Source organism: Gastrolobium bilobum, unplaced genomic scaffold (assembly GCF_033153095.1).
Source record: "Gastrolobium bilobum isolate Gb01-03AN ecotype WA unplaced genomic scaffold, APGP_CSIRO_Gbil_v1 utg53431, whole genome shotgun sequence".
Taxonomy (NCBI): Eukaryota; Viridiplantae; Streptophyta; class Magnoliopsida; order Fabales; family Fabaceae; genus Gastrolobium; species Gastrolobium bilobum.
The window spans coordinates 1,403-18,471 of NW_026898535.1; the positions used below are offsets into that span (position 1 = coordinate 1,403).

A 17,069-nucleotide genomic window follows, 5' to 3' on the forward strand; every position below is an offset into this window, starting at 1 on the left:
CGACTCAGTCTACATAAGGTCAAACTCAATTTATTATATATAAGCAAATAGAATAGGATCAAGCTTAAAAAAAAAGCCTATTTCTAAAGCAGACCATAAACTTTCTTTTACTTGCCGGATCTATAAGCCTATTTGTTGACTTATATTATATTATATATTTTTAATAAAATAAATAAATTATTAATTTTAAAATAATAAATTAACATTATTTTAATTATTGAATGTCTAATAAGCTTAAACAAGCTAACATATCTAGGCCAAGACTCTCGTTTTATAAATATAGGTCATACCAGACTTATAGTTTAAGCCTATATAAGATTAACTAACCAAGTCAGGCTTAAATTATTTTACACAAATCTAATCTATTTAAGTCAAAATTTAGCTCGACTCAACTTATTTACACCCATGTGACCACCACATGCAACAATTATTATACCAAAAAGAAAGTTAAGAGTTCTCATCGGGATCACAAAAAGAGAGGAAGCAGACGAGCGAAAAGGTGCCAGCTGAGAGAAATGTAAGCTTGTTTGATTGTGAAATTTTCAAAGAAAAAATGTGTATTCTTTTAAATGACATAAGCTTAAGTTTCTTTAAGAGAGATACAGACACAAAGAGATATGAATTTCATTGAAAAAATAAAGATGTGAATTTTACCTCTTTGTATCTATCTCTCTCTTGAAAGGATATAAGTTTGTGTCTTTTTAAAAGACATTTTTCCCCAAAAAAAAAATTCAATTAAAAAGTATGTTTGAAATTTTTTAAAATAGTTGTTCTAATTTAAGAAAATAATGTTTGTTATTTTAAAAGATATAAAATTGTGTCATTTTAGTCAAAATTACTGTGTTTCATAGTGAGAGAAATAGAAATCATGATAAGAAAAAGTAAAAGATTTTTTTTTTAAATTCCAATATTAAATAAAAATACTAGTTTTAATTAAAACGATTGTCCTTTAAAAGGACAAATATTTTGTTTACTAAAAAAAGGATAAACATTTTTTCCTTAAAAAATACTAAAGTTTAGAAAGAAAAAAAAATAGTTTTAGAATCCTTCTTATAAGATAAAAAGAATAGTTTTTGAAAAAAAAAAAAAGCATAAAATAATGCATATAATTTTTTATTCACACATTTTAGATAAAAATATAAGCACTTGAGAAGATTAATAGATAAGGAAACTGACTACCGTTATCAAAATACAGAGGGAGATGATAAGGAGTTTGAAAGAATTTGGGTTCTTCGATTCACCACCAGTTTTCTAAGACTCAGTTGATATATGTGCCTCGTTTGCAAGACAGTCTTCCCCACAATCCATATTCAGGCTTTAAATATAAAATTTATCTGCAACTAACTCCCAAAAATAATCTAAAGGAACCATCATTAAGAACATGTATTTAATCTTATTCAGTACTATCTTTGGGAGAAACACATATTGAATACTATGGTAGCACCAAAAACTAGGTGTGACATCGACTTTATGAGTAGTATATAAGGTATACAAATTATTTTTTTTTCTCTCCGGAATAATTGCAGTGACATGGCACACTCTTATTCGCCTAATGTATCTACTGCCGTAATATATTAGATTTTTTGCTTTGGAAGAAGTTTAAAGCCTTAATCCTGACCATCCCCGAACAGAATTTTCTTCCGTGAAAGATATATGTGGTTTATTCAAAAAAAAAAAAAAAGTAAAAGAATGAGAAAGATTATATTTACTACTATTTTTTCTTACTATCACTTGATATTATTTTATAACGTTAATTTTATTTTGTTCCAATAATAACAAAGTTGATAGTAAGAGAAAGTAAGAAGAAATAGTAATAAATATAACCTCTCATAAAAGAATATTGTCCACAAAACAAAATCTCATAATCCATAATATGATGAGATATATTTAATTTGCAGAAGCAATTATCGGTTATTCCTAATGCACACTCATTAAGTAAACAATTAATTAAAATGAAAATTGAGTTAAACAAAAATTCAAGCACTCACATGACTAACTGTTATGTCATTACCCATACAGAATTTTTTACATCAGCGCAACATATATCAAATTGATTTGTTTGGATTCAATAGCGCTTGTATATATTTAATAAATCAAAGTAATTAAATATAAATAGAATCACGACGAAGGTTGAGAATATAACTTACATTAATATAAAATCATCCTAACCCAGGTAAAATTCAAATACCTCCCATGTTGTCAGACTGTGTGGCTCGTATTATATATAATGGCGATGCAATATTTTTTTTTATAATATTATATTAATGTGGAATATTAATAATTATATATTTATAATAAAATCAGTAAATTTATGAATATGATTAGTGTGAATTCTAATTAATTAAATATAGATTCTGAGCTAATTAATTTATTAGATTTGTGATGGGCGAGCCCAATTACTTATAAGGATACATAGATATTGGTCTCTCTTGTCCAATTATCAAAATTAAAGGATAAGTTATGGTAGAATATATAAACTATATGTAAGTATTTAAACTTTACTTATTTAAAATTTTAAATATATTCTTTAAAAATTAATGCATCATAATAAATTAAATAATCAAATTTTTTTGGGTAGTCAAATAATCCAAATTTTAATATACTTTTATGATTTTTATATGAAATAAAATATTAAATATATTTATTTTTTTTAAGAGTCAACAAATAGACTATCATTATTCTACCAAAAGTTTTGTCTCCCTTAACGTTTTTCCTCTTTTGAATGCCTGACCGTTTCACAGAAGAATTAGACTCAAATTGACTTTCTACAAGTACCGATGGTAATGAATTTGAGAGAGGCAAGATGAATTCCTGACGAAATCAACCGCTGCAATGAAAATTATTAAAATGATAGAATTGACTATATTAATAGAGTTTTTTTTTTTTTTTTTTATAAATCACAGTTAGGACCCGTTTTGATGAGCTTTTAAAAAATGACTTTTTATGCATTGCAGCATTTTTTAAAATAACTTTTTTTTTTAAAAGATAAAGTTATTTAACGTTTGTATGTATGATCTGAAAATCACTTTTAGATAAAAAAAGTTGTTTGGATGTTAAAATAAAAAAAAAACTTTTTATATATAAAATTACAATAAAGGAGAGATAAAATAGCATGATCGTGGGATAAGGAGAATAAAATAAGTATGATAGGATAAGGTTAAAATTGTATTTTAAAAATTTATATTATCTTGTTTCCAAAACAAAATTTTTATATTATCTAATAATTTCTGTTTTTTTCAAAAGCAACCAACTACTAGCTATAAAAAAAAGAAGCATTTTAATTTTTATTTTAAATTTTGTTTTTTTAAAATGTTGTTTTCCAAACATTTAAAAATTCTCAAAAGGACTTTTATTTTTTAAAAAAGCAAATTTTTTAAGAATAAAAGCTCATTCAAAGGAGCACTTACTCTCCACATAGGAGGTAATCTTGTTTGAGGCAAAAGCATCCATATTATGGTAGAGCAAGCTCTTCTAAGAAAAATTGCATTCATTAAATTTACACTCTCCTGTATATACTTTCAGGATCAAAATTCCCAATTATCACATATATATTTTATATTTTTTATAAATAAAAAAATATAATAATAACAACAATAGGTTATTTTAAAATCATAAAAAAGAATAACGTATAGAATTCCACCAAAACATTATCTACAAAAATCACTTCTCATTAAATATCAATTAACAAAATAGAGATAAAAATTATATACACTTACCCTTGCGTTTGCAGAGAGTTCATTAAAACGTAATCTATAAGAAATGAAATTATTCTGATTTAATAAATCATCCGATAGCAATCTCTAATTAAGAAAGACTCATAAGGATACATTTGTAAATGGTAAATAAAGATATCTATATTGGCAATAATAAAAAATGACAAGTTATTTATGAAAATTGAATACAGACTTAATGTCTGGTCTATTATTTTATTTATTTATTTTGGCACTTTGAAATATAAGTACTGACATTAGCATCAACAATTTTTTCCATCCAAGTGCTGGAACTAGACACATACATGATATCTGAGAAATTTCTCAACATCATATCCTCTCTTCTTCTTTCTTCTTGATTACTTGCCTCTCAACTCCCTCTTTTTACTGTTAGTTTCTTCTTTTTCTCATACCCTCTTTTTCTCTTTATGTACTCGTTCTTATCCATGTCCACTTTTAAAAAAGCCTAGCTTGTAACTCTTTCTTTTGGTTGCCTTTTTTTTTACTCAGATGGATTGCAATCAACAAAACAAGTTCGATGATGAGTTATATAAGGTATTTTATACATTCTTTACCATTGTTCTTTTCTCAGCAATAGCTCAGTTATTTATTTATTTATTTATTTGTTTATTATTTATTTATTCAAAAGGATGAAGATAAGGAGGAAGGGTCAGATCTTGTTCAGAATTCAATGGAAGAGAGAGAGAAGATGAGAAATTCAGCTTCTGAGTCTTGTGAAGTTGATGATGAACCAAAAGGTGATGAAGGGACAGATCAGAAACCAGTTCAAGAAATCCACAAGTGTGAATTCTGTGGGAGGGAGTTCAACTCAAGAAATGCATTAGGTGGCCATAAAAGGTTGCACCTTCAAGCTTTAAGGAAAAAGAAGGAGGCTAAAGGTAAAGGCATCAAGTTTTCTGCTTCTAATAGGAAACTCATTTGTTATATTTGTCACAAGGAATTCACATCCCAGAAGTCCTTGTTTGAGCATCTGAGATTCCACTATGAAAAGCAAGGTTCTAGTTCCTCAAACCCTGTTGGTTCCATGGAAGAGAATAAAGATGATGATGATAATGATTTTGGTGCAGTTGTTGCACCAAATGAACTAGCTATTGATCTATCACAATATTTAGCCCCAGGTTGGCTTCAGAAATATAAACGAGGAAGGAAAGCTATTTATCGTAATGGTGATTATGAAGCTGCTCGAAACCTTTTGTTTTTGAAAAAGGGTATGAATATGAACAGTGAAGTAATACTGAAGAAGGAGGATAAGAAAAGAAAGAAGTTGATAGTGAAATTGAAGGCTACAGATGTGATCTTGAAGCAGAAACAAAGGGGTCGCTACCAATGTGGCAATTGCAATAAATCATTCTCATCTTACCAAGCCCTAGGTGGACACAGATCAAGCCACAGTAAAGAGAAGAACAATAGGCCTGCAGATGTTCAGGACTTTGATCTGAATAAGGCTCCTAATGTGATGATGCGTGGATGAAAACAACTAGTCTACTTATCTGGTATCAATGTAGATGATCCATATCTCATGTTTCAATTTGGGACTTTCTTAGTTTCTTCCATTTGCTCTATTTTAATTTCTCTAACTTTTATGTTTAATATTGTATCTGTATGTTCCCTTGGATATGATTTTATGTTTGAGTTACTTAACTATCTATTTGGCATGAAATATCTTTGTTAATTGTATCCCTCTACATAGAATTCAACCTTCGAAATCAAGAGCATGTTTTGTTCCCCTGAGCTTCATAGGTTCTTATTTTATGACACTTTAAGTTGAGGCTTTAAAGTCAATTAATGCTCGTTTGGACGGGCTTACCTGCATGACCGTTTAGGATTGCTTTTCTTAAAAGAACTTTTTTTTTTAAGTGAAAAAGTCAAAGTTGTTTTGGGTTTGTATTTGAAAAGCATTTTTAAATAGAAAAGTCTCTAGACAGTAAATTGAAGGGATACAATTTAAGTGAATGTATAATCAGGTTCTAACTTTTTTTTCATCAATATCCTTTTAATTAGTAAATTTAGTGTGTTGTCAAACTACTCCAAAGACAAAATGTAAAGGTCATTCAGAACATTACTCATTTTACGAAAAAAAAAAAAAAGTTTTTGTTTTTATTTTCTTACAATTTCCACAGAATTTTTTTGTCTCTATAAAATTTTAAAATCTCTTTCCAACTTCTTGTATGTAATTCTATGATCTACATGTACAAAAATAAGACCAACGCCCCCCAAAACTCCAACACAATGTGTGTTGGCTTTAATGTATGATATTAATATTTTAATTTGCAATAATTTTATATTAACATAAAAATGATTTAACTTTTAAAATTCTTATGCTAAACGGATTTATTGTTTATACAAGATAAAATAAGATATCAAAGATGATATGCGGAATGTGTATGCAAACTCCTTATTTTGAATAAAAGATTAAGGCTCGTTTGGATGAGCTTTTAAAAAAATAATAGGATAAGGAGAGATAAAATAAGTATGATAGGATGTTTATCAAAAAAAAAAAAAGGTATGATAGGATAAGTTACAATTGTATTTTAAAAATTTATATTATCTTTTTTCCAAAAAAAAATATTTATATTATCTCTTAATTTCTGCTTTTTTTCAAGAGCAACCAACTACTGGCTATAAAAAAAGTTACATTTTAACTTTTATTTTAAATTTTGCTTTTTATAAAAGTTGTTATCCAAAAATTCTCCAAAATGACTTTTATTTAAAAAAAACAACTTTTTTAGGAATAAAAATCCATCCAAACAGGCACTGCCTATGTAATCTCTACAAATCTCATATATAAGATATCTCATTTTTTCTATAAATATATTTTGAATAGAACATAAAATATATTCATAATCGCATTTGATGTATGTCTCACTTTCACGCTTGGTACACTCAACAATTTAAATAATTTTTTTTTAAAATATTTCAATCGGTTCATCGCTTCGTGGCTAGTCCGATTCAGGAAAGGTCCCGGGATTAAGACTTTAAACTCATTCCAAAGATGATACTGAGAGTATCAAACACATGCTTTCATCCCTCAGTTCTCTGTCGCCAATTGAGCTACCATCATTTGATAAATCGTCTCTAAGTTTATCTAATGCTATCAAGAAATTCGAGAGACAAATAAAATTTTAAAAAGAAGAAGCATTTTTCCTTCTTCGTAGCAACCCATCATTTTAAAGGGAATATGTTGTTATTGAACCATTTATCTACCCGAATTAGAGTGAGAAATCAATTGTAAATACTTTTCAAGTTAGCGCGGGATTCCAATTTTAATAGTTGCCCTTTATGAACAAATTAACAGCCTTGATGAAATGCGATATCTGCGAATCAAAGATGGATATCTTTTCAAATTTGTTGAGTGGAAGCTAAAATGGCAATTTCCAAATTATTTAAAAAAATCATATCATGATATCATAATTTGTCAATTACTTCTATATAACCATATCTGAATTTATACCCACGAGTTAAAACTCTTGGGTAGTTCTTCTGATTTAAAATTTTATAAATTATCATCAAACACATTGGTAGATTGGTATGAGTTGTTTCACCTTAATCAATAATTTTAAGTTTGAGTCCCGTATACACATTGTGTTTGTACATATGTTACAAATTTGGTAATGAGAGTTTTTTGGTTCTCGTAATCTTATCTAACTCAAATCAAATTAATTAAGTAATCGATAAATTAGTAAAAAAAGTTGAAAAACTTAAAATTAAATTCACCCTAAATTATATAAAACTAATTGATTACTCGTGCGATGCACGGACAAAAAAGAAATAAATTTAAATGTAGATGTAGTAATATCACAACTCTCACTATGTGATGTCATCACCTAGGTATCAGCTATGCATTTAATGGATTGATTTTCAATCAGATTTATGACTTATTAAATATGACTCACATATTCAAAAAGTTTACGTTTTTTTTAGTGTTAACATGTGAAATATGTTTTGAGTTTGATTGATTGTCAAATTTTCATTTATAAATCTTTCCTTTAATTAATCTTTCCTTTAATTAGTAGCGTTGACTTAATTTTAATTATTTCCTTATTTTTAATTATGACTTTTAATATTGATTGGATTGTAATTTTTCATTGTTAAACTTTCCTATTATTTTTATGCATGATTACTTTTATCCATACAATTATGATATATTATAAAATTAATATACTATATATTTAAATGTATTTTTTTGTAACGAAATGTTTTAACATATTAAGATAATGTTTTACTTCGTTGCATAAGCCTATGACTATAAAATATGTACATTTGATTTATAAAATACTAACAAAAAAATATTGAAATATATTACACAATGTGCGACCAATTGACTTAAATTTAATATATTATTTAAAGTTTAATGCTATATAATAAATTAAAACAATAAAATATGAATATAATTTAAGAATGATTGAATGATAGAGTAAAATAATAAATGCTTCTTTATAGGAAAATTCAACAATGACGTAATTGCTCGGTTTTTTTTTTTTTCTGAAGAGTTTCGGCATTATCATTTCTCCCAGTAATCTCTCTCCTCTTATTTATTTCTTATTTCTGGTGCTCAACTCTCACTCTCAGTACACAAGGTTAGCATTTCTTTTTTCACGCTCTCTCTCTTACTCTAGTCTACTCGTTTTATTTATCTCTTTCTTCTTATTCGTCTTCATTTTTAAAACCTACCTTCTAATTTTCTATTTCTCTTGTTGTTCTTGCCTTCTCCTTCTTCTTTTTTCAGAAGAAAAGAACTAAGATGGATTGTGATCAACAAAACAAGTTCGGTGATGGGTTATACCAGGTATTCTACATGTTCTTTCTCATTGTTCTTTGATCTTCATCGTTAACTCAATTATTTATTTTTTATTTTCACCCCTTTTTTTGTTTTATAACCAAAAGGATGCTGCTGATAAGGTTGAAGGGTCAGATCGTGTTGAGAATTCCATGGAAGAGATGGAGAAGATGAAAAGTTCAGCTTATGAGGTTGGTGATGAAGCAAAGGGTGATGATGAAGGGAAAGGTAAGAAACCAGCTGCTTCAGGAATGCGCAAGTGTGATTTTTGTGGGAAGGAGTTTAGCTCAGGAAAAGCATTAGGTGGCCATAAAAGCTTCCACCTTCGAAAGAAACATAGGGAAGCTAAAAAAGCTATTACTTATGGAATTAAAATGGCTGATGGGAAACTCGGTTGTTATCTTTGCAACAGGATTTTCTCATCACGAAATTCCTTGTTTGGGCATATGAGAGCCCACACTGATAGGCTCTGGAGGGGTGTTAACCCTCCAACACTCTCTGATAAGCAAGGTTCTTCTAGTTCCTTCAACCCTGTTGGCTCTATGAAAGAGAATAATGATTTTGGTGCAGTTGTTGCACCAAATGAACCAGTTATGGATCTATCAAAATCTTTACCCCCAGGCTGGCTTCAGACCTATAAACGAGGCAGGGAATGTCTTTGTTGTAAGAAGATTATGGAAGCTGCTAGAAAGCTTATGTCTTTGTCTCAGGGTGTTTGGTCATGTGATGAGTATCCTCCTCAATTGCCTCAAGATGCTAACCTCAATGAGGATGGTGTTTGTGATGATGGAATGAAGGGTGGAAAGCCTTTGTCTTTGGATGATAGTGTGGATGATAAAGCTACACTGTTATGGATAGTGAATGGGACAATCAGGTCAATTTAGCAGGATGAATGAAACTAGTCTAGCTACTTTTCAGCCAATAATGTATGATGTCTTCATCTTATGTTTAAACTTTGTCACTTTTCCAGCTACTTTAATTTGCTCTTGTTTCCTATGCCATGGGATTAATTTTATGTTAGTGTTGCTTAACCATCTATTTGACATATATGCCATGGGATTTTTATGCTGTAACGTTTTACTGAGGTTTTCAAGCCAATTAGTAATTGGTTGAAAGGTTTAAGATCTGCCAGTAGTTTTACACAGAAATGAAAAAAAATGAAAATGAGTGAGCTTTTGGAATTCTTATGCTAAACTAAGTCGTTTTTGTTTGATAGAAAGGCTTGCTTCTTCTGTTTGTCCGCAAACATAGAACCCCATTCACAAACACTTTTAAGCACAATCATTTCCTATAATGCTCGCTTGCTTGCATCCTGATTCTGATAGAGTTAGGTGATGTTTATTTCCCGGGTAGCTTCTTCAATTCTCCTGAAAAAAAAAAAAAAGTTCATGACCGGTGAAATTCTACATTGAACTTTCAATTACATTCTCCCTAATCCTCTTATCCTTTTATTCCACCCAGCTTCCTTGTATCCTTATGTCCCATACTTGGCAAAATGTCAGGGAAAATTTCAGGCTTAATTCCCGAGAATCAACCCGTTTGGATGCTTTGATAAAAGTGTTTTTTACTAATACTTACATTTGGGACAAAACTTTGGTGCCTCATATATATCTAACTGGGTAATCTTTTTTCCAAAAATAAGAAAAAAACATTTTCAGTGAAAAAATTTTCGTAAGTAAAAAATATGTACTCAATTGAGTACATGCACCAAAATTTTATCCGTACATTTGGGCGTAACTTTTAGAAGAAAGCAAAATTCAAAAAAAAAAAAGATATATTTTTTAAGAGGAAGGTTATACTTACAATCTTTTTTTTACAACCTCTTACCACCATATCTTAACACCGTTAATTTCCGCTAATCAACGGTTAAGATTTATTGTTAATTAATAATTAATTAATAAATTTAATTTCCAAAAATCTTAACCATTGATTGACGAAAATCAACGGTTAAGATATGAGTTGTAAAGAAAAATAGATTTATTGCGAATGAATAGTTAATTAATAAATTTAATTTTCAAAAATCTTAACCGTTGATTGACGGAAATCAACGGTTAAGATATGGGTTGTAAGTATAAGATTTCCAATTTTTTAAAGCCAATATTTCTGGCATAAGACAAAAATAAAAATAAAAATAAAAAAGAATCAAAGATCAATTTTTTGAAAAAAATTAATTTTGCCCAAATCCCTCTCTTGTTACTCGAGCACTACCATTATCATTACCTGTCTTTTCAAATACTACTGGGGGGTTTAAGGGAAAAGTCAAAATTTGAAATATATAAAAAAATGCTTTTAAAAAAATCATTACATGTCTTCTTGTATATTTCATCCAAATACAAACATTTTAAAAAATTCATTCTTTGCAAAATCCCCTCGAAATGGATTCTTAATGATTTGGCGACCATTTGCCTCTACAACATTAACGTATTGGAATATCGGAACGTACTTATCAGGAAGCACGTATTACTTGATTCTGAAATTCTGCCTTTTGTTAATAAGTAATAAATTAGATCCAAATTTTGACTTTAAGCACTATATGAAGAAGTACTAGCTTTCAATACAATTATTTCGTCTAACATGCCTATCGTGTGCGCTTCGAGGCTATAATTTTTTCAACATGACATACAATGTTTCCTTAAATTGTGACTAAGAGGCTAGGTTTGTTTACAAAAGGAATCAAAACTCATGGAAGAGGCTTCTTTTTAGCATTGGCATGCACTAATCTTTCGGGTGCATTTAACAAATTCTGCATTTAATTTGACGTGATGATTGTACGAATAGAAATAGAATTAACAGGTAATCTGATTATAGGAGTATAATTAGTTGTCACTGTTTTGGTAATATTCTCAATTTAACGTATACGAAATTATAGGAATAGAATTAGCTAACAACAAATATTCAAATTGTTGTATTCTTTTGTATTTAAGAGCCATGTTGGCACAGCAATGAAACCAGCCTAATCTTTTTAGCTTATTATGGAGTCAAAGATCATTTTTTTCTATCCTTAACCGTTAAACCCTATTTGGACAATGGCTGACGAGAGTGATCATGATAGCGAAAGTTCAGGAGCATCCTAATCTTCTGCTACCCAGCCTGCCTAAACACAATATCCTTAACCCGCAGTCCCCGTTTTATATGGCACCCTTTGACAAACTAGGCATCCAATTAACCAATGTCCTGTTGAAAGGAGAGAGTAATTATGATACTTGGTGTAACATCTCGGGCTTTGACGTCTTGACGAGGGCAGAGAGTAGATAGTCCTTTGACACGTGAGTTGGATTGTACTACCAGTCGAAAATCCCAGTGTTGGAGTCCAGACCCGCTAAGGTAAGAGGGTTGTGACAGTAAGTTTCTGGCAGGCTTCCAGCGAGAAAGGTACATAAATAAATTGAATCAACACCCCAACGAGAGGGATATGCTATCATTGAGGATGACTGTATAGTTGAGGATGACTTAAAGGAATTAATATATATTATCTATACTAACAAGATGAATATACTTTTCGGTAGCCCATAACTTAAGAACTCCATAGTTAAGCATGCTTAACTTGGAGCAATTTTAAGATGAATTACCGGGCATCACACTAAAGCCAAAGCTATAAAGAATGCCCTACGAGCCAAAAATTAATTGGATTTTGTTACTATCGTAGCTGTTGAACCCGTAGATGTTGCCTATCCAGAGGGTCGAGCATTGGTCATTGTCAATTCCATGATTATGGGATGGCCACAATACAATTGACCCTAGCTTGCAACCCTACATCCAATATTTTGACACAGTTAAGGAATTATGGGATGATCTCCGGGAAAGGTATTGTATTGACAATGTATCTCGAGTTTATTGGTTGAAACAATCACTGTCGAGTATTAAGCAACATGGGTCGACTTATTATACCAAGTTGAGAACTGTTTGGGATGAATTGGACTCCCAAAAATCACATCAATTTGTCCAATGGGGTTGCTTGTCTTGTTTCTAAATCCCTTGTTGATGACAAGAAAAAGATCGCGTGAATCAAATCTTGATGGGGGCTTGATGATGAGATTTTTGGCACTGTCAAGACTCAAATTTTAAACATTATTCCGTTGGTGTCTCTGAACAAGGCATATGCTATCATTGTTAATGAGGAAACAGCTAAAGGAGTTGCAAGGTCTCAGGCAAGTTGATATAAGGTTGTTGGTTGTGCAGTTCAGTCCTTGACTCAACAATCTTTTGGTTTCAATATCCAGCAATAGCCACAATGCCAGGGAAAAGATCAGCATCGTCCATGCCTTCGTGCGTCCATTGTGATAAAACTAACCATCCCTCTAGTACTTTTTGGCAGGTTATCGACTACCTTAACAATGTAGGCAGAGGACATAAATGTGGATGTTGACAAGGAGGGAAAGGCCATTTTGGGCAAGCTCATGAAGCCCAAAGTGAAAAAATTTCCTTTCTAGTAATACATTCGGCCTTGACTCCTGATATAGTCCAATGTCTCCTTACATTGGTAGAGCAGCCTCATACACAAAACGCCTCTTTGTCTGGTAATAATTTACATAGCCCAGTTTGGCTTATTGATAGCGGAGCGTCTAAACATATGACTGGTAGTTTGGAGTTTGTTAGAAATTAAGCAGTGGAAAATGCAGAATATTACTAAAACAATGTTTGTTCCTCCAATATTACACACAAGATAAAAAAAATTTATGATATATAAATAGAGTAATGGCAAATTTACTTTAACATTTTATATTGTTTTATGCGCAATAAAAAACAAATCAATTCATAGAATAAACTCATTTAAAAATGCTTTTATTCAAAGGGTAGGGGAGCACCTCTCCAACAAGTGAAGGATAATAGTGTATTTGTTCCCTGGGAAATGGGTTTGCAAGTATTGGAACTGGATGGACACTGGCTAGTAGGATTTGCATATAGAATTTGTGTGTACAATGCTATATCAGCGGAATTGTGGAGTATCTTGAAGGGTTTGGAACTAGCCTAAGAAAAAGTCTACAGAGATGATCACGAAAAGCGATTCAGTATCCATCCCTCTTTTGGAAATTTAATGAACTTAATACATTTACTTAAGTAATTATTATGTATTCATATAACGTACATTTAATATTTTAAATTCATTATAAATGTTGCTAAAAATATCATGTGTGTACGTAAGTATAAATAGTCTTATATTTGCATTTGTCATTTAAGCCTAGAGAATGTATACGAATAAGGAAAAAAGCAAACCAAAAATATGCAAGACAATCAATAATATCAAAGAAGTGAATTTTTATTATTAGACCGAGTATTCTCTTCTGTATTATGTCCTTCTAAGTGGGAAGCAAAGCAAGTCACTCACCAATAATGCTTTCAAATTCCTGAAAGCATCAGGAATTTCATCATTGGGAACAACTTTAATATACAACTGTTGATCAGACAATAAATATTAATAAATTGTATGTATAAATAAGAAAACAATAAAACTATTGTTCGGACTATAATAAACCATTGAAATCTGTACCAAAAAATGAGAAGAAATCATCATCAGGAGGAGATTGATCCTTGTCACTCACTGCTTCATTCTCTAACCAAACAAAATCAGCTAAATCATCCAGACTTGTAATTTCTTTGGGGTTCGAATGTTTCCCTTGCTCATCCAATTCTTTCTCATAGGGATGAGATGAATTCTTCTTATTACCCGAGCCTTCCAAAATCTTTGGAGGGTAGAGTATCGATTCCAAATAACCATTGCTGCGTGGAGAAACTGGTTCTATCTGAGTCTGTTCATGAATTGGAGGATAGTGCTTATCAATCAATGTATCACCAGACCCATGACAGAATGGAGGCATGCTACATGAGCAACCTTCTTGTTAAAATTCTATGCCTGGGAGTGGAGGTAGCTCTGATACCATTTCCCCATATATGGTGGGAGTTATTGAATCTGGATCCTGAATCAGTCTACTGAGAGACCCATCAACTACTGATGGAAGAATAGGAGATGCAGGCCTGCATGGAAGTGGAGGTAGGTCTGATACCATGGCCTCAGCTATGTAGGAAGTGCCATTTAAACCTGCATATTGCTCACTATTGGTGTTATTGTTAACAATGAGAACATACAAAAAAAAATGTTTAAGAAAGTTTTCCATGAGTATATGTGTGTGTGTGTGTGTGTGTGTGTGTATATAATCTACTTACTAATCAACTAATACTGGGGCAACAATATTAGTGCTGTACAAATGTGATGATGAGCTTGGACCTTGTTCAAATGTGTTGCTTTCATATATATAATTGATTGGTGATACATATGGTGGAAGTTCTTGACTGAGGTTGTTGTTTATTATAGCAAATTTATCTGCTTGTTGGTGGCTGCTGGAACCCTTTAGACTTTGTTGAGTGGCATTAAGCACACGTGGGTGTATGTTAGGAGGGTACATTGGTGCGCCAGCTCGTTCAAGTTTCTTTTTTCTTGTGTTCCAATAGTTCTTTATCTCATTGTCAGTACGTCCAGGCAACTGATACAAATTAAGGAATTAACACAAAAAGTAAATACACACAAAGAAAGAAAGAAAGAAAAATCACACTCACGCACACATAATTCAGTGACATAATTAATGGACAGTGAAAAATGCAATCTCTCATATCACATCACCACATTACCGACTATCCTTTCCATATTTTTTTATACTTGCCTCATCTCTTGTTACCTGAAATTGTCTCACATATGGGACATTATCAGAAAATTCATTTTCCATAATAGGAATGTGTAAAAAAAATTATTTATTTATTCATTCTCAATGGGACATGAGAAAATTTCTTTAACTACTGGTATTTTTATTTCAATTCTTTCCCTAAAAAACAATTCAAGATATATTCAGAATCACTTTACAATTATGATTAGATTCGGAATTAAAAGTGATTTGTAAAAAAAAAAAAAAATCAATTCAACTCACAAAAGTAAACCACTAAAATTGGTTTGGTTTCCTGAATTAAATTATTAAAATCAGTTTGATTGTTGGAAAAAAAAAAATCTTCCCCACCCCTCAACCATAATATAGAGTATTTTTTTCTTCTCGATCCTCCCAGTATCACCTTTAAGAAAGATTTAAATCTTTAATCCTGAACCCGTCCCAAATCAATCAGACTAGTCGTGAAGTAATGAACTGATTTGAATATTTAAAAAAAAAAAGTGTTTTCTCTTCTTATGCAAGAGGAAAATTATGAATTTTACATTACATTCACCAGTTCACTTCACATACTATTTATTTCTCTTTTTAAGTAAAATTTAGGTCACAATTCCAACAGAAAAACAACAATGGAACTAATGCAAACCTCCAAAGCCATTTTAGCCCATTTGGGCCCCATATCAGCATGGAGTTCAATGATCTTAAGCTCTTCCTCTTTACTCATGGGACCCTTCTTCAAATCTGGTCTCAAGTGATTTGTCCATCGAAAACGGCAGCTTTTTCCACAACGAGCAAGTCCTGATTTCTTTTGAACTGCATTCCAATTCCCCTCTCCATGGTTTTTCACATATTCCTTCAAAATTTTATCCTCTTCTGCTGTCCATGGCCCTTTCTTTAAATTATCTTTTTCTTCTAACTCATCCCCGCCATTACCTTTTTCATTTGATAATAATGTCATCACAAACACTGTGCCCATAAGAAACACTGCGCCTACAAAAAGTACAGAGATTTGAAGTTAGTGAACAATGTGAGAATTAACAATTTCATAACTGATCAATGGCAATATATAGTATTAAACTTTTACAAAAAAAAAAAAAAAAAAAAGTAGTATGATTTTATCCATTAGAAAAACACCGAGCACTAACCTTTGACATGCAATAGATCGCTACAAGGGCTAAAAACTGAAAACATGAGTAGTCTTTGTTCGTTGAGGGTAGAGAACAGTCTAGGACTTATTTAGCAAATAATAACAAGATGCAGTGTTACCCCTTGAATTCATGGCTTAAAAAGGGGAAAATATTTTGTTAGTTTGTTTCTTAGATTTGTGGGCTCTGCCCTTTAAAAACTACCCAAAAAAACAAAAATTACAATTTAAATTTTGGCATGACCGCCTTTAGATAGATACCGTTTCAATCGGTTAATTCATAAATCTGCGAAAAAATTCAAAAAAAATAAATAAATCTTTAAACAATCATTATCCTAGTTCAATTGCTAGGGTTACAATTACAACCCGTTTAGGGTTTCTTGCATTGCCTTGGAGCTATCGTTTATTTCTTATTTATCTTTATAGTTTGTTGTTTGGAATTTTATGATGTGGCTTAATCTATTAGTGTTTCAGCTAAGAGAATAATAAAGTAGGATAAGATTTTTCTCTTAAATTAAATTATCGAAAACTATCTAATTATTATTTTAATATAAAACAGTTAACAATTCTATATTATCTTTAATTGATAACTATTTTATAATTAAAATATTAATAAGTTAAATAGTTGTTTATTCTTGTTTGCTAAATTACAATTTAGCACCCTGAACTTTGATTCTTGTTCAGAAAACTACCTTTTTGTTTTTAATTGAAACAATTAACCTAAATATCTCCAAAGACAGGAGATATCAACGGAAGACACATCCTCT

The 17,069-nt window shown here is 30.8% G+C and overlaps 2 protein-coding genes across 2 annotated transcripts; one reads left to right on the forward strand and one right to left on the reverse strand.

Moving 5' to 3' along the window:
- The first annotated feature begins 4,220 nt into the window (after window positions 1-4,220).
- On the forward strand, window positions 4,221-5,202 carry LOC133317193 (zinc finger protein ZAT4-like). Its single transcript, XM_061519028.1, has 2 exons — window positions 4,221-4,265; window positions 4,360-5,202. The coding sequence occupies exons 1-2, from the start codon at window positions 4,221-4,223 to the stop codon at window positions 5,200-5,202; spliced, it is 888 nt and encodes a 295-aa protein (XP_061375012.1).
- Window positions 5,203-13,970: 8,768 nt separating this feature from the next.
- LOC133317197 (transcription factor MYB102-like) lies at window positions 13,971-16,349 on the reverse strand. Its single transcript, XM_061519032.1, has 5 exons — window positions 16,304-16,349; window positions 15,805-16,148; window positions 14,671-14,987; window positions 14,385-14,559; window positions 13,971-14,255 (listed from the first exon to the last, which is right to left on the reverse strand). The coding sequence occupies exons 1-5, from the start codon at window positions 16,347-16,349 to the stop codon at window positions 13,971-13,973; spliced, it is 1,167 nt and encodes a 388-aa protein (XP_061375016.1).
- Between the last annotated feature and the right edge of the window lie 720 nt (window positions 16,350-17,069).